Source organism: Micromys minutus (assembly GCF_963924665.1).
Source record: "Micromys minutus genome assembly, chromosome: 9".
NCBI lineage: Eukaryota > Metazoa > Chordata > Mammalia > Rodentia > Muridae > Micromys > Micromys minutus.
This window is the reverse complement of record NC_137978.1, coordinates 21,922,195-21,947,419: the sequence shown is the minus strand read 5'-3', so window position 1 is coordinate 21,947,419 and position 25,225 is coordinate 21,922,195. Positions and strand designations below refer to the sequence as shown.

Here is a 25,225-nt window from a genome sequence, read left to right as displayed (position 1 = left end):
TCAAAGGAAAGAAATATATGTAAGAAAATGAGACAGAGGTAGAACAAAAACTATATGTTAGCAGCAAAGCCAAAGATACCAACAATCATGGTGGTCATATATGGATTAAGCTAGCTATTTGAAAGATAGATGGTGAGATTGAAAAGTTCATTACAACTCTACATTATACACAAACAGACAGCTCTGAAATATAAGAACAGCAAATCTGTGAAAGTAAACACATAGCCAAACACATTATAAAGAAATATGCGGGGGCTGGGGAGATGGATAAGCAGTTTAGAGCACTGACTGCTCTTCAAGGGGTCCTGAGTTCAAATTCCAGGAACCACATGGTGGCTCACAACCATCTGTAATGGAATCAAATGCCCTCTGCTGGTGAGTCTGACAGCTACAGTGTACTCATATACATAATATAATAAATAAATCTTTAAAACAGAAATATGCACTGGGACAAACAAACAACAGAGTTAAAGATAGTAGTGTTATTGTTAGAATTACTTATAATGATTAAATCTCAATATATCAAGAATATGCAACATTTCTGACTTACATTCAAATAACTAAATGATATCAAATCTTACTAACTGAAACTGACAAAATTACAAAGACACTACTGTCATCAGGAATGGTGATTTCAACATACACCTTTCTCCTTTAAATTTTGTATTATGTTTTTAAAAATCCTCCCATTAATTTATTTATTCACTTTATATCCTAATCGATGTCCCTTCCTCCCTGTCTCCTCTCACACGTTCCTTCCTTCCCCACCCCCCTCCGTTTCCCAACCCATCTCCTCTTATGGAGTAGAGGTCTTCCTTGGGTATCCTGGCTCATCAAGTTTCTGCAGGACTAGGTGCATTCGTTCCCACTGAGACCAGACATGGTAACTACATATGTGCAGGAGGGTCTATCTAGCCTGTGTATGCTCTTTGGCTAGTAGTTCAGTCTCTGGGACCATGTTAGCTGACTCTTTTAGTCCTCCTGTGGGGTTTCTATTTTTGCCAGGTCCCTCAACCTTCTGTAAGACTCCCCATGCTCTGTCCTAAGTTTGGCTGTGGATCTCTGAATCTATTTCAGTCCGCTGCTAGGTGGAACCTCTCAGAGAATAGGTGTGCTAGGTTCCTGTCTGTAAGCGTAATAGAGTGCCATTAATAGTCCCAGGGATTGGTGCTTGCCCACGGGATAGGTCTCAAGTTGGGCCAGTTATTGGTTGGCCTTTCCCTCAGTCTCTACGCTATCTTTGTCCCTGCATTTCTTGTAGACAAGAGAAATTTTGGGTTGAAAGTTTTGTGGGTGGGTTAGTGCCATACCTCCCGGGTGGGGGTGCTTCCTGTCTGGCTACAGGAAGTGGCCAGTTCAGGTTTCATATCCTTGCTGCTAGGGGTTTCAGCTAAAGTCACTTTAGATGCCTAGGAGCCTCCCCATTCCAGCTCTCTGCCACATCCTAGAGATACCCCCACATTCTCACCCCCCACTAGCTACTGGTTTCCATTCAGTCTTGTCTTCCGGCCTTCTGACCCTCTCACCTATCTCTCCCCACACCTGATCCTGAACACCCCCCCATTCCCCTCCTCATCCCCTCTCCCAACCCTTAACTGTCCGTAGGAGTAGGAGTGACAGTGAGACTAAAACAGCTTCTCTTTGGGGGCTCACAGCATAGTTTATAGCTTCCGATTCAGGTTAAATGCAGAATGAATGTGCTGACAGTGTGGAAGGGGCCCTGTATGAATAAATTATGGCAGAAAACTGCAGAATCTTTTCCAACCTCCTCTTAGAATAACCCACTGGGTATCAGTTGGCAGATGAATGGCGTTTGAGCAATGATGACGAGCCATTCCACACTTGGTTCGAAATTGTTAAGTAACAGTGGATTCCTTACCTAAAAGCAAAATTTGTCCTTGGTTTTAGTTTTCCTAATAGTGTTATTGATTCTGAAAACACTCCCTGTACTCTGTCAGGCCTCACAAATAAATAAATTGGTGAAATAGCTCCTATTCTTAAGAGTACCATGAAGTTCAATGAATTAGTAAATCAGATATTGCTTGTAATGCCAGAAGTATACACACAAAGTTAAAACGAGTCAGTCAGGAAGCCTTCCCAGAAGAAGTCAAGCCTGAGCCAGTTTTAAGTAACACACAGTTAAAATGCTTCCTAATTAAACCACAGGAAGATAAGAGCCTATTGAGACAAGCTAGTGTACTAGACTATCATTGTGAAACTGGCTTGGTCTAGAATCACAAATCTGAGGATTACAGAGCAATTTGGGTTCTGTCAAGTCTAAGGAAAAACTAATTCCCCAGACTGAATGATAGGAGGATTTCTGGCAGTTACATAAAAGACAGCATTCCTCAGGAGTTTGTGAAACTGGTTCCCATCTACAAAAAGGAGGCACTTGGCTCTTCACTGGCCCATGGGACAAGTGGCTTTTTGTGGTGTCTATTAACATAGCAAAGCCCATAATGTCCTTTGTGTTTTCTCAGTATCACAAGTACTTAGTACACATTTCAAATCCATGCCCTTCTCCCCTCCTCTCCTACCTAAATTCATTGGAGCTCACTGCTCTGAGCTCCACCACTGTCAGGTACTCACTTTCCTTATAACACAACTATCTCAGCTATGCTGTCCTCTCCAATTCTCCCTCTTCCACCTCCCTCTCTCTTTCTGTTTGTGCCTGTGTCTGTCTGTCTGTCTGTCTGTTTGTCTGTCTCTGTCTCTGTCTCTGTCTCTGTGTCCTTTCCTCTTTCCCTCCCCCCGTGTGTGTTTGTAGGTGTGTGTGTGTGTGTGTGTGTGTGTGTGTGTGTGTGTGTGTGTGTGTCTGGTTGTCTTTTTATCTGTCTGTCTGTCTCTTCTGCACCCTCTGCTCTGTTTCTACTTCTGTTGTGGCCAGGTCTAGTCTGCTGGCCATGTTCATGCTACTCATCTCTCTCAACTTCTTTCCTTGCACACATGTGGGTCTGTATGCACATGCAACTCTGCTCCTTCTATTATAGTGTAGTAACAATACACCTTTGTTGTGGTGCCCATCTTTGAAGGTAAGAGGAGGCAAACGCAATTCTTTGGACAATGTATTAACTTATAAAAAGGTTGATACCTTCCTGAGGATCATGCATCATTCACATCTGAGTATATATATATATATATCATCAATTCTCCGTACTCTAGAGAAACACTTTTCTGCAAACTGTTTGCCCCGTGTCTTAGCATCAAAAGGTCATTGCATGCCAATGCTGGAAAGTTTATGGGCTGTGCTAAAAAATCACAGCTGAGACAGACATGGCTTCTGAGCATAGATGAGGTAGAACTGAGGTAGAAGCAGAGACAAAGACAAGCAAAGTACCCTGATTTGTACTCTCAGGGGGAAAATAAAACAAAGCAGAAGCAATGCAGCCTTGTGTGATAAAAATCTCTTCTTCCGGTTGTATCAATGATTGTTTCTTACATTTCTCTGTGCTCTTGTTCATGGATTTTAAGGTACACAGGGACTGGAGTAATGTGAATTGACTTCTGTTATTTAGTGACAATTAAAATAAATATAAATAAATAAAAGATAGGTGATTGATAGGCAGATGATAGATACATGATTGATAGGTAGGTAGGTGGATGGATGGATAGGTAGGAAGGTAGATAGATAGGTAGGTAGATAGATAGATAGATAGATAGATAGATAGATAGATAGATAGATAGATAGATAGGCAGGCAGACAGAGAGAGAGAGAGAGAGAGAGAGAGAGAGAGGGAGAGAGAGAGAGAGAGAGAGAGAGAGAGAGAGAGAGAGAGAGAGAGAGAGAGATCTGCATCTGGCTACTTTAAAAGAATATGGCCTTGGGAAATGTGTGGTTAGTAAACTGGCTGTCTTGTAAGGGCCTGACAAGGATCCCTGGGACCCACATAGAAAGCAAATATGGTAGTGTGTGCTTGTCCTCTCTGGGCTGTGGACACAGAGACAGGAGGATCTCTAAGGCTTACTCATTCTTTTGTCCAGACTATTCAATCAGAGTCTGTCTCAATGTAAATGGCCTCCCTGAGGATGGCATGCAGGATTGCTTCCACATACATGCACACATATACATCTATACACCTCCACACATGTACACATATACATTTATACACCCCCACACATGGACACACAGATATACCTGCACATCCATAAGATAACAAAAGTTGCTTTAACTTTTTAATTTATTTGATAAATTAAATAAATTACAAATGAAATACACAACCAAGTTACTTTAAAAGAAAATCAGAAAAAGAAGGTAGAACATTCTTGTATATGCATAGAGAAGAAGGTTCACACACGATTGTACTTGGGGACTACTCTATAGCCACTGAATACCTCTACTTTTAAAATTATAACTTAATATCTCTTATTTAAAAACAAACTGAAGAACCAGAAGTATAGTTCTATGCATAGTTTTAAGAAGTACAAAAAAATAGTTGTGCTGACTAGTTTCGTGTCAAGGGTTATCAGAGAAGAGGGAGTCTCAGTTGAGAAAATTTCTCCATAAGGTCTGGCTCAAGTCAAGCATATAGGACATTTTCTTAATTAGTGATTGATAGGGGAGGGACAAGCCCATGTGAGTGGGACCATTCACTTGGGCTTCTTTGTCTCCCCACACATTCCTTCAAGGGATCTTGGCCAAAACCCATTCTACGTTCTTCCAGCTTTCAAAAGCCAATTGAACTCTCTACTCAACATATATCACTTACAACTTTTCTTTCTTGATAACATCCATTTCTCCAACTCTCCCATAAGGAGCTTGGCAATTATATTAGACTGTGTTGTTATCCAGAGCTATTTGCCCATCTCAGTTCACCACTCACTATATTAACAAGTCTTTATTGTGGGGGTGGGGGTAACACATTCTCAGACTGTAAGAATTGTAGGGTTACTGTACTGCCTATACAATATAACACAGTAAGATATTTTTACCTTAATCTGTAAATAATGTGTGTGTGTATGTGTGTGTGTGTGTGTGTGTGTGTGTGTGTGTGTGTGTGTGTGTGTGTGTACATATGTAGAACTCTTAATTTGTACTTTTGGTCCAGGATAAATAAAGTCAGGGACTAAAAGGTGAAAGATATCTTAAGGCAACAAATTAGAGTTTAGACTATGGAAGCTGGAGGTGGGGAGGTAGAATATTTAATGATGCTTCTCTGAATTTCCAGAGTAGAGAGTACTCTGTGCCCTGTGGGGGTGGCTCTAACAACTAATCACTGAGACCTAGTGGGAACCCATGACTGGTGATGATTAAACTAAATGATGACTTGTGGTGAGTCAGGCACTTTGCTAAGTGCTGTGTTTGCATCATCTAACACAACAGACAAAAAGGGTAGGTGTCATCATTATTAATTCACAGAGGCAGAACATTAACCTTAATATAATTAAGTGACAAATGACAAGCACACAATTTCTGCTTTTAACCCCTAGAATACACTTCTACATTGTATGAATCGCCGTATCTAATTATACAATATGATGGGAACTTATCCCCCCTTTGCTATAGGTAAGCCATTGGGAAAGTTAATTTGGGTGTCCCAGTTGTGCCATGACAGGAAGATTTGATCTGGCTTGAGAGAATGGCCCATGGTCAGTAAGTTGGTGTCAGAGGGGATGGAAAGAATTTTTCTCCACAAAGGTTCATAGATTCTTGAATTCCTCAGAATTTCCTGAGAGCATTCTTCAAAATATGAAAGAAAAAAAATAAAGTGCACATACAAGAACACACTTAGAGACCCAAGGGATTGTTGGTGGGTTATTTTTATCAACACATATTAGGTATGCATAATTTTGAGACTGATTTCTTGTATTTCCACAGGCATGGATCATATCTATTTATCCTTCTTCTACTCTCTTTCCCCCGCACCCTTCCCAGTCACTAAGATTCAGGATTCTGCTTTCCAGTCAATTCTTTTCAGTTTTAGTTTTCACATTTAAAAAAAGGGCAGGTGATACTAGCCTTCCTGTGCCTTTTTTATCGCTTAGCATTCTCTTATGGAACTGTGTCACTAAAAATGACAGGATTTCATTTCTCTTTATGTCTGAATAATGCCCCCATTGTGTGTGTATCATATTTTGTATCCTGTTTTCGCTATGCAGGCACCCATTCATCTACTAATGGGTGTGGTGGTATGGATATGCTTGGAGAAGGAAGTGGCACTACTAGGAGATGTGGCCTTGTTGGGATAGGTGTGGCCTTGTTGGAATACGATTGTCACTGTGGGCATCCCGGATGCCTAGAAACCAGTCTTCTCTGAGTAGCCTTCAGATAAAGATGTAGAACTCTCAGCTCCTCCTGCATTATACCAGCCTGGACATTGCCATGCTCCACCTTTCCTGATAAAGGACTAAGCCATAAATTGTAAACCAGCTTAAATGTTGACCTTATAAGAGTTGTCTTGGTCATGGTGTCTGTTCATAGCAGTAAAACCCTAGCTGAGACAATGAACATTTACTCTGATTGCAAATATTAGGTATGAGACAATACCAATCACTTTCTTCTTTTTAAGTGCATGCATGGGTATTTTCTCTGTATGTATTTATGTGCACTATGTGTGTGTGATGTGCTCACAAAACCCATAAGAAAGTATTGAATTTCCTGGAACTGGAGTTACAGATAATTGTTAGCCACCATGTAGATGCTGGAAATTTAAACCATGTCCTCTGCCCTTAACCACTGTGCTATCTCTCCAGCCCTGTGATTTAATATATAACAACTTCCCTAATGGTTTTAATACACTGGCCTGGAAGACAGTACTTCAGGAACCCTGACATACTACTGCAAGAAGTTTTGTAGAGGAAAGAAACTATTGGTAGAATACATGTCTTCCATCATTTTCCCTCAGAGTTAAACTGACATTTTATTGCTAGTCCTTATCTTATTCAGATTTATATCCTCATACTGGGTGGGGTTCAACCCAAGCATAGTGTTCTGGGTATTAATTTAATAGCTAGAGAGGAGAAAATGAGAAGATCATTCTATTGCAAATAGGAGGAAGAGCCTCAAGTAAAAGCAAGGAGTTGGGGGTGGGGGTAGTAAAATATAAGGTGAAATAAAAGAAGCTTCATTCAAAGAAACCCTGATGCCTCAAAAGTCATGTAGAAATATATAACATTTTAAGCTTGTTTTACAGTGTCAACAGTTCAACTTGCACAACCATTTTTCATGTGTTTATGGAGCAGTGTGCCCAGAATTTATGCAAATGAAGAGGAATAACATGTGTCTTGCTATAACATCAATTTTAGAGGCAATGACTTATTTCCAGACAACACTGAAACCATGAGCCAAGGTTGTTCTTCTTTTCCCTAGCTCATAAATTTCTAATCCCTAAAAGCAAAGTAAGAAAAGTAGAAAACCAAAGTCTTACATTCAATGTTTCTTTAGGGTCTTCATTTCTCTTTTCTTTCCTACTGTTCCATTTTTAAGAAACAATGCATGTTAGAACAAAGGCACTGTGTATTTTTTCCCAGCTATTCCAAGCAAGAAAACAAAATTAACCTAGCAAAGGTCCTAGTGGGGAGTGACACTGTCAGTCTAGAGAGTGTAAGAATCAACAGGAGATCAAGAGATTTGAGGTCTCATTTGCCAGAGGTCCCTCACTACAGATGGTGAGTGAGGAAAAAAGGATTTATGACACTGAGAGCTCCACTGATAGAGGAGAAAGTAAACACAAACTTTCTGCTCAGTCTAGAGCTGGAGCAGAGACAAAGACCTATTCGTTTGGAGAGAGAATGGCCATTCCAGTTGGGCTAGGCCATCATCAAACTGGCCAAGGAAACACCCACAGGAAGCAGTGTTTACATGAAACTTGCTTGAGAATAGGTAAAATAATTACTCCTTTAAATATGAACTACCATTTTATTTCCCAGAATTCCTATCTTCTACCACAGTCTCCATAAGTCTAGCAGCCCTTAAGGGTTGTCTGAGTCTGACCTTGTTTTTGAGTCCTAACAAACAAAGCTGCAACCTTTTCTTTCTCTTTTCCCCTTTTTATCTCTTTCTTTCAGTTGTCTCTATTTCTCTTGGAATTTTGGGTTTCCTTGCTTTTTCTCTAAAGCTCACATCCCTGCCGTGTGATGGCTGTTTATACCTTCAACTCAGCAGCATAGCTGTTTCCTTCTCTCCCCACCCTACTTCTCTGGGCAATTGTGAAGACTTACGGCTTCCATGTCCTGCAATATTTTCCTTTAAACTCTAACAAAATTGTCCATGAGTCACCATCCAAGCTTGTTTGTTTGTGCTTGTTAATGAGACCAAGAACTCTGGAGGGAACTGTGGTTGCCCTGGTGTCACTTGGGATTTTTCAACAAACTCTAATGAATGCATTTCATTTTTAGGATTCAGATTAACTCTAACAACTTGATAATCTTTGAAATTTATACTAACTATGAACTGCTGTAATGGCTGATGAAAGTATCTGCCTACCCACATCTCCTTAGCTGTTACCACCGGCTCCAATTTGCTGTGAGTGGTAAAACGGGAAAATATTCCACCTCTATTCCAGAGACAAAGCTGTCTGGGATACTTTGCTTGCCTAACCAGGACTAACTCTGCTGATAACCTGCAAACATGGATTACACAAGGCTTTGTCCCAGTGTGGGACTAGTTCTGTCGTACAATTTGTCCTTTAATATTGTGAGTTCACAGTGAAGACAGGCATTAATATACTCTTACTTGATATTTTGTCCACTGCCCCAATCTGCTTTCTGCTTTCGTTTTCCATAGATTCAACATTCCAGATGGGCTGAGCCACCATCAAACTGGCCAACAAACCACCCATAAGAATCCACTGAAGGAGTGGTTCTTGACCTTCCTGATGGTCACCCTTTAATATAGTTCCTCATGTTGGGGGGACCCCTAACCATAAAATTATTCTGTGGCTACTTCATAATTATAACTTTTTCTACTGTTATGAATCATAATGTAAATGTCTGTGCTTTTCCAATGGTCTTAGGTGACCTCTAAAAATAGTCATTCAATCCCTGAAAGAATTTGTGACCCACAGGTTGAGAACTACTGCCCTAAAATATTATCCTTCTCTTGGATTCTTCTCAAGAGAACCCCGTTGAAGACACCTTGTCCCAGAAAGTCTTCTGAGGATGTTGACTTTAATGGTGGAGGGTCTGAAGTTTGATCATTTTAAGATAGTTGACCGTGAGAAGCCTGTCACTGGTGGTGACATGCAGAGTCCTGGCTGTGCATACTTCTGCCTTTCCCTACAGTGACCTGAGATGAGACACTAATGGGAGGGGGTAAAATAACTGAAAAATATTCTGGTTGTTTCAAACACATGAAAAAATAACAACTAGAAGAATGGGGGGGTGTTGTCTGGTGGTTGCTAAGCACCGTAGAGTAAGAATAATGACATGTTCAAGCTATTAATCAAGAAATTAATGCAAATGAGAGGACATCCTTAGTAGCATTTGAATCGAGCTTCCTTTCCTCTAGTTGGATGACAACCACAGCTTAAGAAGGGGTAGTATTTTATTATAAGGGAGGCTGAGTCTCAGCTTGGACAGGTTTGGTATACAATCCTTAGTCTATAGTAGAAAAGGAGGCCTTATCATTGGATGAGATGTTTCTGAAAATACAGTTACAAAGCTAGAATCCTGATGTTGCTTTGAGTTCTATGTGCATGCTAAAACAGTGAGTTTCCACTTAGTAGAGGATAGAGTTAGAAATGCACACACACACACATGCACACACACACACACACACACACACACACACACACACACACACAGTGTCACACAAACTCAAGTGAGACAAGTAGCTTGGATAACATTTCTTGCCCTTCTTTTGAATTTATGTCATTTCCTCTCATGACTCATAACTCTGGTCAAGTGTCAGTACAACCGGAGTCAGGAAAAGCTAGTCCAGCTTAAGCAAAGGGAAATGATGTATCTGTAAGGTTTCTGACTTCAAGTGTGACTAATAAGCTGCCCTTGGGGATTAGTAGTGATTCCTGAGGAGAGCCAAACCAAGAGGAGGTGAAATGAAAAGAGATATTTTGGTATGTTTCACTGCAGTGAACATCCCAATGATGCAGGATTTAGCATCTTGGGAGAAGGGGTATAATAGGCTATTGGTATGGTCTTTGAAAACTTGGGCAAAGGGAAGGCATGCATGCAGAGATGCCAGGATCACTGTCCAAATGGTGTACTCCATGAATGCTCTAAAGTCTCAAAGAAGCATGCATGTAAGAAGGGCCAATGCTGTAACTGCCTGTATTCTCAACGAGGCCCATAAGCTAGTACTTTTATTAAAACAGTGAAGCTGGAAGAAGATTTGTGCCACTCAAAAGTCCAGGAATAATTACAGGCAGAAGATTATGGTAATAGGCACAATGATCTGTAAACAGTAGAAGCCAGGAGACAGCACTTCCCCACTGAAGAGAGAGGACCAGTATGACTGTAACACAGAGGGCACTTGTCTACTCAGCAATTATCAAAGCACAACATTTACAGGAATGGCCCATATATTTGTTCTTGAGGAGCAAGGTATATGGGTAGCCTCATAATATGCACTTCCACACTGAAAATCTGTACGGTATATCCTATTGTACACACAAACTATATGCTCTAGCCTACTGCTCCTAGGCTATAAACCTACACAGCATGTAACTACATAGACAGTAATGAAACAATAATAAGCACTTCTATATTTAAACATATCTAAACATATAGCAAGTATAGTAATGACACAGGACTGCTCATCCCCAGTATAATTCTATTAACACATTACCCTGCCAAAAGAGAGTGGACCATGGAATATTGCAATAAATTAATTAGGAGATATAATAGAGCATTTGGCTATCATGCATAAGATCTTAGGTTCAATCACCAATGTTGGAAAGAAAGAGAAAGAGAGACAGAGACAGACAGACAGAGACAGAAACAAAGAGACACACAGAGACACACACAGAGACACACAGAGACACACAGACACACACAGAGAGAGATAGGGGTGAGGGTGAGGGAGAGAGAGAAGAATAAAGGAAAAAGAAGGAGAAGAAAAAAAGACAGAGAAAGATTGAGAGGTGGAGGGAGGGAGGGAGGGAGGGAAAAAAGAAGGGAGGAAATTGCAATTAAGTTATCCAAACTAACTGAGCTGTTGCTTCAGGTAATGCTGCTCCATCACACGTGATTTATGAGCGATTAATCCATTCTTGCCCACCAACATGTCGCCACTGAACACTGACCTCTTTTTCTTTTTTATTCTTATCAGAAAGAAGACTGAGTTCCCATTCACAGGGACAGAAAGAAATGGACATTCACCCTCATTCCCTGAGGTTATGCTAATTCTCTGGCTGTCTGTTATAATGCTATCAGAATAGCCTTGAATGACTTGGACACTCTGCAGAACATCACACTGGTCCACTATATTGAGAATGACATGTTAATTGTACCAAATGAAACAAAATACAGAGTTAGCCAGGACTTCCATAGATGTAGAATATTTGAAGCTTTAACATGAACATCCTGAAATATCTTTTCCAAAGTAAAATATGTTAGTTATTAATCCCCCCTCCAAACTGAAAATGAGGCATAATATTTGGTAGGTGTTTTAAACTTGAGAAGCCGCATAGATTTTTAAGAAGGTATCAACTTGCTCCATGGGTCAAATGATACAAAGATATGTTAGTGTTAAGTGGAGCCCAAACCGAGAAAGGCTCAAGATTGCTGCTTGAGGTGCAACAGTGGCAGCAAAATTTATATACATTTAGGGTTCCATACATCTGTGTCATGGAATACATTGTTACTTTTGTGTAGTGCTGTACAGGAGACAGTCTGCACCAGCACATCTATCCCCAGTTCAACATCCCTTGACAATATTCTCTCCTGCATTAGTCATTGTAGAAATATTTACAACAGAGACCTCAGCAAGAGATATAAACCAGGGTAATGTTTTCATAGGTAATTAGACAGCTTTTAACAACACACCATGGATTCCACCAGAATCACCAAATTCTAGACAGTTGACACAAGCAATAAATCACCACAACATGGAGGATATATGACTGATACAGAAACCAACAGTTTACAAGGTATCAGGAAATTGAACAAACACACTGCCCTCAATCCCCTTGTCATGTGACAATATTGCAATTGTTTCTCCTTATTTCACACCTTTCAACTATCTCATGGAATGTTTTCTGTTTCCTGTTGAGAAAGGAGGGGGAAAAAACCCTAAGATTTTCTTATGGATGAATCAAATCCATATGTGGGTGTTAAGCTAAAAATGAATTGTTAATGTACCACTGTGTAGCTCTGGAAACCACTGTCGGGAGTGTCCTTTAGACACTAATATTTACACTAAATGGCTGGCTGGCAAGGGCTGTGGCATAACTAAAACTGGAGATAAGTGAACGCTGTGGAGAAGTGGCAGGTATGTGGCTGGACCTACAGGAATGAACACAATCTGTAGGAACTGTTATAGTGTGTGTTTCTGTCTTAGACTGAAGAACAAGTCAATAGGATGTAGGCCTGAAATAATACCTTCTCAGAGAGGCTAATACAAGACTGAGTGTAAAGCCTGCGTGGGCTTCAGAGGGAATCCAAGACTAGCCTGAGTAACTTAGCAATAGTACAGAAAACATTGTAATTTAACTCAATTATTTTAATCTAGAAGGAAGAAAGGGATCCAACTATTCCTTCATGGTAAATCTTGCCTCATGGTTAAGGCGTTAAGTTTGGGTGACTCTTCCAGAACCAATAAGTAAAACACACAGCTCAGCAGCAAATGTGGTCTGGAATCAAGACCACTAGATTCATAGAGCCTAAAGTATGAAATATGAAATTATTAACTGTTTTCAAAATGCCAAATTTTAGTTCCACTTCTCACCCTTATTATACGTGAGATAATAAAGTTGTCCTGAATGGATCTTCTTGTCCCTCTGTTACCTGGGCTGTTCACACAGTATTTTCTCTGCTCTTTACACTCTTCTTCTTGTGTCGTTTGTCCTCTATTTGCAATAGAAACACAACCCTTAGATGTAAAAAGACTTTGGAATATGAAGTCCTTAATGGGCTATCTCCATCAAATCCTTCCTTTGGGAGTTTAGGGAAACCAAAGTAAGAGAAGATAAGAAGAGTGTAAGAGCCAGAGGGGTTGGAGGGCACAAAGGAAACAGGACCTTCTAAATTGAAAATATCTGCATATATATGAATGCACAGAAGCTGTGGGATCATGCATAGGGCCTGCAGAGGTCTACATCAGATGACGTCATAGAGATGAAAGGAGAAATGGACAAATTCCCCATTCCTAACCCAGAAGCAGTCTCCAACTGATAATTATGTATAAATAAAATTTTAGTTTTCTCCAACAGAGACTCACTACGCAAACAAACTACTCTCAAGGACAGGCTACATACCCAGCAATAGATGCCCAAAAGAAAAAGGACAGGAAGGGATCTTTGGAGATCCCATGTCTTAAAATGTCATGTCAAGGCTTTTCCTCTTTCAAAATCTTATTTTTGATCTTAGTTTTTATTTCACTGATACACTTTTCTTCTTTTTCTACCCCACAAGTCACTTGTACACACACACACACACACACACACACACACACACACACACAAGTGACTTCTAGTTTACTGTTTTTATGAAATTCCTGAGCATGCAAAAGAATGGCTCTCTGTGTCTTGAGCCTTCTCTTTGGCTCTTTTTCTTCTGTTTGTTTTTGTCCTTTACCAATGTGTTTCTGTTTTATCTTATCATTTTACTTTGTTATTATTATTGTTAGAAGACCGATTGTTTTCAAATGAGAGGCAGAGAGGGAGTGGTTCGGTAGGAGGAGTAGTGAGGAAGAATTGGGAGGAGTAGAAGGAGAGATTCTAATGAAAATATATCATGTAAGAAAATAAATTATTTTCAGTGAAAGAAAAAATGATGAATATGAATAATACTTTGCTCTAAAGTAATTCATTAAATTGTTCCTCTTTCTGGGAAGTACGTATTTGTGTGGTAGTCTGGATATTTATAATGGTTTGCATAAAAACATCTTCTTTTAGGCCAAACGTTTTGAACTCTTGTCCACAATTGGTGTCCAGCATTGCTGTAGGAAGTATGTCGTTGCATTTGGCTTTGGGTGTTTAGAGTCTCCTCTCCACATCAATTTTTTCTTTCTGCTTCTTGCTCCTGTTTGAAGATGAGAGTTCTCAGCTTCTTGTTATCCATTACATGTTATAATACTACCATAATACTGGCATCAAAATAGTCATTAATTGCTAGCCTCTCCATCATACACACATGAATGCTTTCTGTAACTCTCATCACAACTCTGAAAAATGAAATTATCACTTCATTGTTTGTTCATTTAAATAAAGAAGGCAACAAGATGGAAGTCACCTTCTAAACCTGGACTTTGATGATGCATTGGTTACCTTTCTATGGCTGTGACAAATGCAACTTAGAGAAGAGAAGAATTTATTTTGGCTAATAGTTCCAGAGGACACTGTCATTATAGTTCATCATGGTAGGAAAGGCATGGCAGCACGATCATTAGGCTGGCCTGGGAGTCAGGAAGCAGAGCAACTATATTCATCTGCACAGAGAAGAACAGGAAATGGGTCCAGGCTACAAAACCTGCCTCCCAGCCTGTGGACCCTGAGGAAAGGCTACTAGGATGGAATGAGCCCAGGTGAGACTCAGACATCAAGTCATAAGGGACATATGGTTGGGATGCAAATGAGAATAGCTCAGAACCTACCCAATCTAGATTTAAACTTGCAAATAAAATACCAGGTTTTTGTATGTTTTATAAGGGCTAGATAGAATATATAATCCATTCACATATATCCTTCAGCAAGGTTTCTCCTCCTAAGGATTCCACATCCATCTCAAAGAGCACCATCAGCTGGGGCCCTATGTGTCCAAACACAGGAGCCTATAAGGGATTTTTCCCATCCAAACCACAGACTTTCTCCATGATAAATAAAACCTCTTCGTCTCCCACACACTTGGCCAGCTACCCCAGCTCTTATCCAGAGAATTTATATATAAGTTAATTTTTCATATTTATCTTTATTCTTTCTCTGGCATTGACTCGATAACATTGTATATATGCATTGGTCCATATTTATGATTAATTTAGCACTCTAGTAAGGAATTCAAAGTCAGTTTCTGTGCTGGGATTATTGCTAAAGTAATTATAGTTCCAAGAGTCATGTTTTTATGATCCTTAGTTCAGAAAAGGCATCAGCAAACCGACTGGCAAGCCCATCCATACCACTGCTTATGTTTATAGCACAGTTTTATTGAAACACAACACACTTGCTCATTTACACAGTGTTGACTGCGGCTACATTAGCAAAACAGCAGCAGTGTTGAATAGTTATAACAGACCTTGAAACTCAACACTGAAAATATTTACTGCCTGGCACTTTATGACAAATACTAGCTGACAGCTGGTCCAGACATGGGATTGATGCCATATTCTCAGTACTCTGAGTGGTAAGTATAATTATTTGCCACATGTGAGCCTAGGCTGTCTTTCATACCCAGTGAATTTTCATCAGCTTAACAGCAGTGATGCTAGCTGGATGCTAGCTGGATGCTAGCTGGATGCTAGCTGACTTGCTTCTAAACAAGTCCTCTAGTCAAACTCCTTTACCTGCAATTCCAGCAATCAACTATCAATATCCCAGTAGACTCATTTTCTAGAAAGCACATAAAAGCTTTTATTTTCTTAAGTTTAAAAGTAAATGTAAAGATAGTGACTAAAGTGTCTTATACTTTATAAATAAGATAATGGAAAGAAAATTGGCAAGTTATAAATGAATTAGTAACATGCATTAGGTGACTGTGGAAAACAAACGTATCATTTTTGGTTTCATTTCTCCTAATACCACGGATCCCAGCATCAGCTACTGATACTTGAGGCATGGTGTGTTGGTTGTTTTCTCACTGATATGAGCAAATATCCAACAGGAAACAACTTAAGTGTGGAGGGCCTGTTGTGGCTCATGGTTTGTGATGGATAGAGTAAATCATGGCAGAGAAGGCATGATGGTAGGTAGGAACCGGGGTGGCTGATCACATTGTATTTGCAGTCAGGAAGTTTGAATTGAAAGTGTGACCATGCTATAAAACTCTAACTCCTGCCCCAGTGACCCACTTCTTCCAGTGAGTCTGTACTTCCTAAAGGTTACACAACTTTTCCAAACAGTGCCACCAAAGACATCTCAGGATACAAAATCAAAGTTTCCATAGTTTTTAGCAGTCTCACTATAGTTCAAAAGTCAAGTTTATTCTGAGAGTCCAAGAAATTCTGTCCTGATTAGTTTCTATCAACTTGACACAAGTTCGGGTCATTTGGGAAGAAAAAAACCTCAATTGAGAAAATGCCCCATGAGATTGTCCTGTGGGCAAGCCTGTGGTATATTCCCTTGGGTGGACAGGGTCTTAAGGCATCTTTCCTGTTGCCCCAGTGGAAAATACATTGGTTTCTTTTGAATGGTGCAAATCTCTTTAAAAATTACAGCTGCTTTCTCAGCTGTTTTTTCCTCCAACTTTGAATTCATACCTTTGCCTACAGAGAGGCACATTTGAATATCTTCGTGCTCCTTGGTTGCTGTCTTTTGCTCTAGACCAGAAGGGCAGTCACCAGTAACATTCACACAGCCTGAATATTATCCTGTCTTGAACTGTCACCAGTCCTCCAACAAGTTTATTAGGCCATTATTTTCTCTTACTTATTTTTTTATTTTTTTGAGTTTATAATATAAATACATTTCTCCCTTACCTTCCCTCCCTCCAAACCTTCCAATATATCATTTTCCACTCTGTTTCAAGTTTACGGGCTGGAGAGATGGCTCAGTGGTTAAGAGCACTGGCTGCTCTTCCAGAGGTCCTGAGTTCAAATCCCAGCAACCACATGGTGGCTCACAACCATCCATAATGAGATCTGATGCCCTCTTCTGGTGTGTATAAAGACAGCTACAGTGTCTTTATATATAATGAATAAATCTTTAAAAATATTTTTAAAATAGTAAATTCACAGCTTCTTAACTGTCACTGCAAGCATATATATTTAATGTGTATAAAAATATACTCCTAAGACCTGCTCAGCCTGCTAACATTTCTTGCTGACCATTTGGCACACCAGAAATGAAATTTTCTATGGGAAGGTCACCTCTCCTGCTCCAAAGTTTCCTCTGTTGCCTTTAGTCCTGTGTGAGAAGCTATGCCAGTTTCACCAATATGACTGCTCAAAATTGAGCTAAACAAGGACACTATTGGAAATGCCAAAGCAGTCAGAGAAAAAGCCACAATACTGTACGTTGATGTCTATATGCGGATGAAGGCTGGCACTAGTTAGGTCAAGGTGATACATGATTGGATGATAGAGAGTGGGGAAGGGACAAAGTTTTGGTAAGGTGGAAGAGAAGAGGAAGGAGATACAACATGGAAGATGAGGATGACCCATCTTTGTCTTCATGGCTCTGAGTAGCCATAGGTAGATATGTATACTTTCTAGGGATGGATTTCTATAAGTCAATTTATCTCATCTAGGTAGGCGGTTTATATCTTTGTCAACTGGTTTTAAGTTTATTGTGTAGATGGATTGTGGATAGAGAATTTAACATATAAATCTGTTCGATAAGTTATTGATTGTTGAGTCATTACTTTACCGAATTGTGTAGGACAGTGTGTGAAAGCAATGGCTGAGAGGCAGCTGGAGCATGCAGATCTGTCGTAGGGCCCTCGGAATGAAATGTGTGTGTGCAAGGTTTAGTAACTACTGCCCTAGAAGGCTGTGTAGTAGAGAAGTAGACCGGGTGCTCAGCTCCACACTGGAGTGGCTCCTGGAGCGAGAGCTAGCAACAGAACCTTATTTAATATTTACCGCAAAAATAGTGTGTGTGTGCAAGGCTTAGTAACTAATGCCCTAGAAGGCTGTGTGGTAGAGAAGTAGACAGGGTGCTCAGCTCCACACTGGAGTGGCTCCTGGAGCGAGAGCTAGCAACAGAACCTTATTTAATATTTACCGCAAAACAGTGCCTCAACCCTGCATAGTCCATTACTTTGAGTTTAACCTCACTCAGCTTCTCAGAACACAGGCAGTACACAGCCAGATTCCTTGCCAAAATTTAATAGGATATAATGGCCTGATAGTCTTATCTCTCATTTTCCTGCAGAGTCTGTTTCCCTATGCAGCCTCGTGAGATGGACCTTCACTGTCTGCATTTCTCTAGGGATTCTAGTCCTCTGAAACCCTAGCAGAATGACCCAAGAAGTTATGCTTACAGTGTTCTGGAGTTTTGCCAAACCACATTTCCAAGTTTTCTACATTCATTCTGAAGATCAAATGGTCAGAGTTACCATAGCAACAGCCCCAATTCTTGGTACTGGTTTTCTGTACTAGCTACTTTTTTCATTATGACCAGATAGTTTAAAAGAGACAATGTAAGAGAGGAAAAGCTCATTCTGACTTAGAGTTCAAAAATGGATATCTTAGAATAATATTCTTGTGTACTGTGTAAATTTGTCTTTGCATTATTCAAAGGTTGACTTTTATACCAGCAGAGATCTGAATACTGTCCGGGACTTTGGTATTTTTATTTATTATTATTTTTAAGATTTTTTTATATGAGTACAGTGTCACTGTCTTCAGACACACTAGAAGAGGGCATCAGATCTCATTGCAGATGGTTGGGAGCCACCATGTGGTTGCTGGTAATTGAACTCAGGACCTCTGGGAGAGCAGTCAGTGCTCTTAATCGCTGAGCCATCTCTCAAGTCTTTTTTATTTTTATTTTTATTTTTTATTTTTATTTTTATGAAGCATCACCTGTCTCAGTGTTTTATAAGCATTTGTTTCTTCTGATTAAACCTTCTGATTGGTTTAATAAAGTGTTGATGGCCTATAGCAGAGCAGAATAAAAATGTGGGACTTCCACATAGAGATGGGAACTCTGGGGAAGAATCAATTGCTGGGTATTGACCAACCAGAACAGTGGAAGTAGGATGTATAGGGAACAAATTAAAGGTAGTGGGATGCATGGAAAAGATAGATTAGTATAAATGGGTTATTAAATTATACAAGCTAGCTGGCAACGAGCCTAAGCTATAAGACCTAAGCATTCATAAATAAATATGCCCATGTCATTATTGGAAGCTGGCAATAAAGATGCAGTCCATCCTCGAGGTGAGAAGTAGTGGCAGAATCATGAGCCACCTTGTCACATAGCATTGCATCTGCAGCTAAGAATCAAATAATGCATATCAGCATATAGGAAACATGTAATATGCAGGATGGGGTGCTGGGTTGCAGAACAGCAAGGCCTGACCCCACCACTGATGTTCCCCCAGCCAGGATATAACTCCCAAAGATCCCACAGCCTTTGTAAATGGCACTACTAACCTGGGACTGAGTGTTGAGACACATCAGTCTACAGGGAATATTTCACATTCAAACCACATGTGGTTTCTATTTTTCAAAAGGTTTTCTTGACCAGTGTTCAAGAATAAAGAAACTTTCCTAGCTATCTAAAAAATACTTTTTCCTAAGCTAAGTGTCATATTGAATAACCAGTTCAATCCTTTCAATAGCCCATGCTGTGTGTATTAGATCTCTTTTCGTTGGTACAAACAAAACAATTGAATTTGGGCAGTATAAGTAAGCTTTCCCCAAACTAAGAGTCAAAATTTGCCGCTTCTAATAAAAAGGCAATTCTACAGTTGTTTGAATTTTCCGAGTTAAACATATTTTATGTGGTACATTTTATTCATTCTATTACATAAACTGATAATGTTATAGAGAGAGAGACTGCCACTCACCACAGCTAGTCATCAGCTGGTGGTGAATGACCTTGGGGACTACCTGCAGAAGACTCTGGGATGATAAAAGGAAACTGGATATCTCAGGAAATGCATGTTAACTAGTTAATTGACATGGAAGCATTTTAGTAGTTAACAACACGTACAACCTGTAACATTGCAGAAACATAAATCAGGAAAGCTATAAGATTCTCAATCTTAATTTATACAGGAACACAAACACAATTAATTTCCTGAGTTGTTTGGCTACAAAGACTATGGGGACACATGTCTCCTCTAGTTCTCAAGGAACAGCTAACACAGTAGTGTCTGTGATGAGAATTCAGATGAGAAGGAGATGGAACCTGGCAATTCTACAAATTTAAACAAGACTCTCCCTACACTGTCATAGTGCCTTTCTACCACATCCACTTTTTGGTGAACCCTTTCACACTGCCATTTGTGACACCTGTAGTTTCAAGAATCTGAATCTTAGTAGATTAAACTCTGACCAGAGATGCCCTGCACCAGCAGAGCTCGTCATGCAATGAGGGAAAATCACTATAAGAGGCCACAAAATTTAATGACTTATTAAAATGATGTCATGCAATAATTGGTTATACTCGGCCTTTCTCTATAATAAGTTATTTTAAAGGTGGTTTTTAAAGTAGCACATTATTGTATTTTTAAATTATCTAAATTAGTACATTTTTAATTTAAGGAAACTCCATTTTATGTAAATAATTCATTATTAAACAATACTTGAAATAAAACGGATTAATGACTAAGTACTTGTTAAAACATATATCTGAAGGGAAGTCATGATACAATTTTATCCAGAGCTCTATGACTTTTATTTTCTTGGTTGTCATTTCAACACAAGTTTGATAAAACCAATTTCACAAATACAGTAAAATAGCCACTCTTAGCAAATTTCTCTTTCTGCTAATGCATCTTCATGTGTATGCATCTACATGTATGCCAGTGTGTGTGTGTTTGTGTATGTGCAAGTGTCCAGGGAGGCAGAGGACAATATCTGATGTCATCCTCTGGATGTTCTTCAACACTTCTGAGGAGAGAATACGTCATGTACCTCTCCATTTAGGCTAGGCTGACTGGCCAAATAACTCCAGAGATCCCCTTGTCTCTGCCTATCCCAGTGCTAAGATCACAAGAGCATGCTGTAACATGCTGGGATCCAACAGAATTAAGAAATTCCCGTAGCCTGAGTAACGCCATTTTACACAGATCTAGGCCTAGGTTTCTACTTCCCACGATAAAGGCCTTTTCCAAGAAATTAGATGATCTCACGTGTGTTCAGGTAGCTAGCCAAGGAGAACGGTCACCCAAGCCACAGATCCTGCTTGGCAGAACATTCTGTTGCACCTGGGTAGTCCCTGTCCACATGCAAATTCTCCCTGTTTTTCTTTAAAAGAAATGGTTTTGGTGCATAATAAATGAGAGCTTGATCAGCACTTTAGACTTCCTCTTTTTCTTTGTGTCCCTTGTCTCTCAATCGCCAGTCCCCTCCTCAGGTCTACCTTGAAGGCTCTGCGGGCCAGGTCAGTCACAGGAAGCATTTTATTTAAATGTGAGTCCTGGGGACCACATTCAAGTCCTGAAGCTCATGAGTATAAGCACCTTACCCACCGGGCCCTCTCCGCAGCTCTCACACCATGACTCTCCTGTTCTGATTTATAAGGGAGTGTTTTACACCAGAATAAATCCTGAGATTTGTAAGCCAGGGTTATACTTTTAAAATCTAGGGGTATATGCAGAGCAACAGAAACATTTAAGGACTATCCAGTGGCAACTGGAATACAATTCCGCTCTTCTGATCTGAAAGTTATTAACATACGCTGAGTAGATTTTCATAGGGTGTGGGTTTGCTTTATGCTTAACACTGTCACAAATGCATCCCATTCTCTCCTCAGTGTGGTCCATGTAAGGCACACTCCTTTCCCTCATAAGAAGCAGATGCTCTTGCCCTGTTTTTAAAGGTTTCACCCTGCTACCCAAGGGAAACAAGCTCTCCAGAAGTCAACAGTCTGGTCTATTCTACAGACATCCACTGCTGTTTTGACAACACGGTTGTATCTGAAGTAATACAGGATAAGATTCAGAATTGGCATTTTTGGCTTCTGAGGCTACTCACCACTCCTGGCTCACAGTTGTTATAGCGATGCTGGGAAGCGTTGTCAAAGGTAGAGTGGTTGGCCTGGAAATGCCATCTCCCTCGGGTGTCCTTGCCCTTTCACTCTGTCTCTGGGACAACGGTGGCAGTTGTAAGTTTCCTGAACAGCACCTCCTGCCTCTCCAGAGGTCAATCCCAAGGGTGTAACTGGAAGAACTGTAGGACTTACTCAAGCTACATTCAAAATAGTCCTTAAGATTCTGGAGGAAACAAAGAAAGAAAACAAAACAAAACAAAAGTTGTGAAACTCAAGTGTCTAAATGACAGAGTTAAATAAGAACCCAAATGATCTAGACATCACTGAGGAAGGCCTGGTTAATTATCTCACAATCAATCAGACTCTGAACTTGATGTCAGAAGCCTAAGAGCCAACAAGCAAGATGGGTGAGGGTGGGGCCAGGCTGCTTTCTACCTTTTGTACAAACCTAGCAGTTGCATCTTCATAGAGATCTTTAGATTCACAGGTAATATTTACCAGGAAATACCATATGGGTTGGAAGGTCTCTCTCTCTCTCTCTCTCTCTCCCTCCCTCCCTCTCTCTCTCTCTCTCTCTCTCTCTCTCTCTCTCTCTCTCTCTCTCTCTCTCTCTCTCTGTGTGTGTGTGTGTGTGTCTCTCTGTCTCTCTCTCTATCTGTTAAAATGAAATTTGATAAGTTTACAGTTTATCAGTTTGATATACGCTAATAAACTATAAATAAAAATAAAATGACTTATTTTTAAAGCAAAAAAACTTGTCTGTGTTAAGATATCAGAGTTTTGATTATAAGAGTTGGCTGGTTGTCTCTGTTCATATATATATATATATATATATATATATATATATATATATATATATATATATATATCTTGGCTGGTAATGTTGCTGTTTTGTTATTACTAAAGTATTCAAGGGTTCAGAGATAGAAGTGATCGATATTACATATTCCTGAAGAGCTCTATTCAACTCCATGCCCAATACTGATATGAATGGAATTCAAGTGTCAGGACAAAAGCATTATGACAGCAAGGAGGAGTCACTCATGCTGCCCAGGTGTCTGTGTGATAGTTCCAGGTACAGCTTGGAGTGGACATCCCTAAGGGGTGTCTGCCTGATGCACTGCCTTTATCAGCCCAAAGCAGAAGCACATGCAGCAGCCTCTGAGATCAAACAGCACTCCAAAATCTGTGACTTTTACTCTTGACATATATTTCAACTGACTGATGAGGATCCTGTCTTTAAGACTAGGCTGCTCAGATGATGAATATTCTGTTATTCTGAAAATACAGTTCACACCAGAATAATCACAGAAGAGGACATTGGATCCCCTGAAGCTGAAGTTACAGGTGGCTGTGAGTGACCTGATTTGGGTAATGGAACCAAACCTGAGTCCTGTCTAGAAGAGGAACAAGCATGTTTAACCAACAGCCAGAGTTCCAGTCTCTTTAGTCTCTTATCTTTTATCTTAAAATAAGGTCTCCCTGAGCTACCGAGGCCGCTCTTGAACTCAGTGCAAAGTCCAGGCTGTCCTTGAACTTCTCATCCTGCACCAGCCTTTTGAGTGTTTGAGATTTCAGACTATTGGCATCAGAACCAATGGATAAAGCCATATTCCAATGACAGAAATCTGGGCAAGAAAAGACAGGGCAGTTTTCAGGAACTCCACTCTTGTGCTTAGAAATGATTATATTTCTTATATTTGACATATAATTTTGAAATACCATCTATTTAAAATTCAATATAAGCACTGTTTAGTGATAGGAAATTGACAGAGTATATATCCTAGAATATAAAAGGATTGGGTTTAATGCCTAATAATTAGCCCAGTATTTACGGCATCCTGGGGTGGTGTGTGTATGTGTCAGTGTGTGTGTGTGTGTGTGTGTGTGTGTGTGTGTGTGTGTGTGTGTGTGTATGTGTGTGGGGGGGGCATGCAGAGACAGAGGAAAACATTTGGTATATATGCTTCTTTCTTAAAAGTACTCGAAAACTCCTTGAAGAGACACAGGGAATATAACATCTTAGTGCAGATTAAATATGAATAAGAAATATTAATAAGAACAAAGTGAATGCTAGAAATTATATGTTCAGAATCACATATAAATGTTAAAAAAACATCAGTTTTCTAGAAGACAAAGCCTCAAACTAATAAGAAACGCTGTCCAAAGTAAAGAAATAAAGGCGGCGCTCAGTTACACTGCTGAACACTAGAGCTTCCTGATCAAGTGTAGAGTATTTTTCTTTTATAGAGAAAGAAAGCATTAGCAACCACGCGCCAGTAGTTCTGACTCAATTTTGAAATGAGACAGAGACACAGATTAGTCCTTTCCCTCTGCTCTGCAGATTTTGCCAATTTAGGTGCCTACACTAGCTTTTTACTTTAGTAATTATGCTGGCAAGAATAATGATTTTTAAACAAGTAATTATTCAGGAATATGAGGAAAAATCAGAAAGGGTTATTTCTTCAAGCTCTATTCAAGCATAAGGTGAATTTAGGAAAGTATGAATTTTAAAAAGCAATGTATAATTGTAATTACCAGAAATAACATTAAAATTAATGATTCGTCCTCCAAAAATAGTTGGTTTATGAGGACCATAGAGCTGGTTAGAATGATGATGCTAAAAATAGGAAAACCGGACACAAATAACAAGTTCATCAATTGAGAAACAACCAAATTCAATTTTGAGGTTGTTAGAAGTTTGGGTAGTGAAGCAGACTGTAAATTATAAGCATAAATGAAGAATTTGGGGTAATTATAAATAGCACTGAAAATAATTACAATTTTTCTGAAAGTAATAGTGTATTCAGAATTCCATTTAGATTTTGAAAAGCTGTTTCATTATGTTCTTTAGTGGTGATGTGTTTCACACTCACCAAGGGCTTCTGAAACACACTGTTTTCATTTAATGATTGATTTCAAAACAGTAAATTTTAACTTGTTGATAAGTTAACATGAAACTGTAACTGGGGCATTAGTTTGGATGTTTGCCATTTGGTTCTGTTGTGTGTGTGTGTGTGTGTGTGTGTGTGTGTGTGTGTGTGTGTGTGTGTAAGAGCCAGACACACAGACACACAGACACATAGACAAACACACAAAGAGGTACACAGACAGAGACACATGGAGAAAGAGTAGTGTATGATAAATAGATATACACATTGAACTGTATGTCTAACATAATTTATATCTATATGTAAGTGAAATTATTATCTTTCCCTCTTTTTCACATATATGCATATTTCCAGGTTCTTCTTAGTCTTTATTCATATTTCTCTTTCTTCTTCCTAAGACCTGAG

At 39.6% G+C, this 25,225-nt stretch overlaps 1 protein-coding gene across 1 annotated transcript in view; it reads right to left on the bottom strand.

The window, feature by feature from the left end:
* Positions 1–25,225, bottom strand: part of PDE4B (phosphodiesterase 4B) — a gene marked incomplete at both ends in the record, with an annotated part of 442,442 nt that overhangs the window by 414,065 nt on the left and 3,152 nt on the right. The window contains one exon of the mRNA XM_080921154.1: positions 21,914–22,152. Coding sequence (XP_080777280.1) covers positions 21,914–22,152 — 239 coding nt within the window. The remainder of the gene's footprint in view (positions 1–21,913; positions 22,153–25,225) is intronic.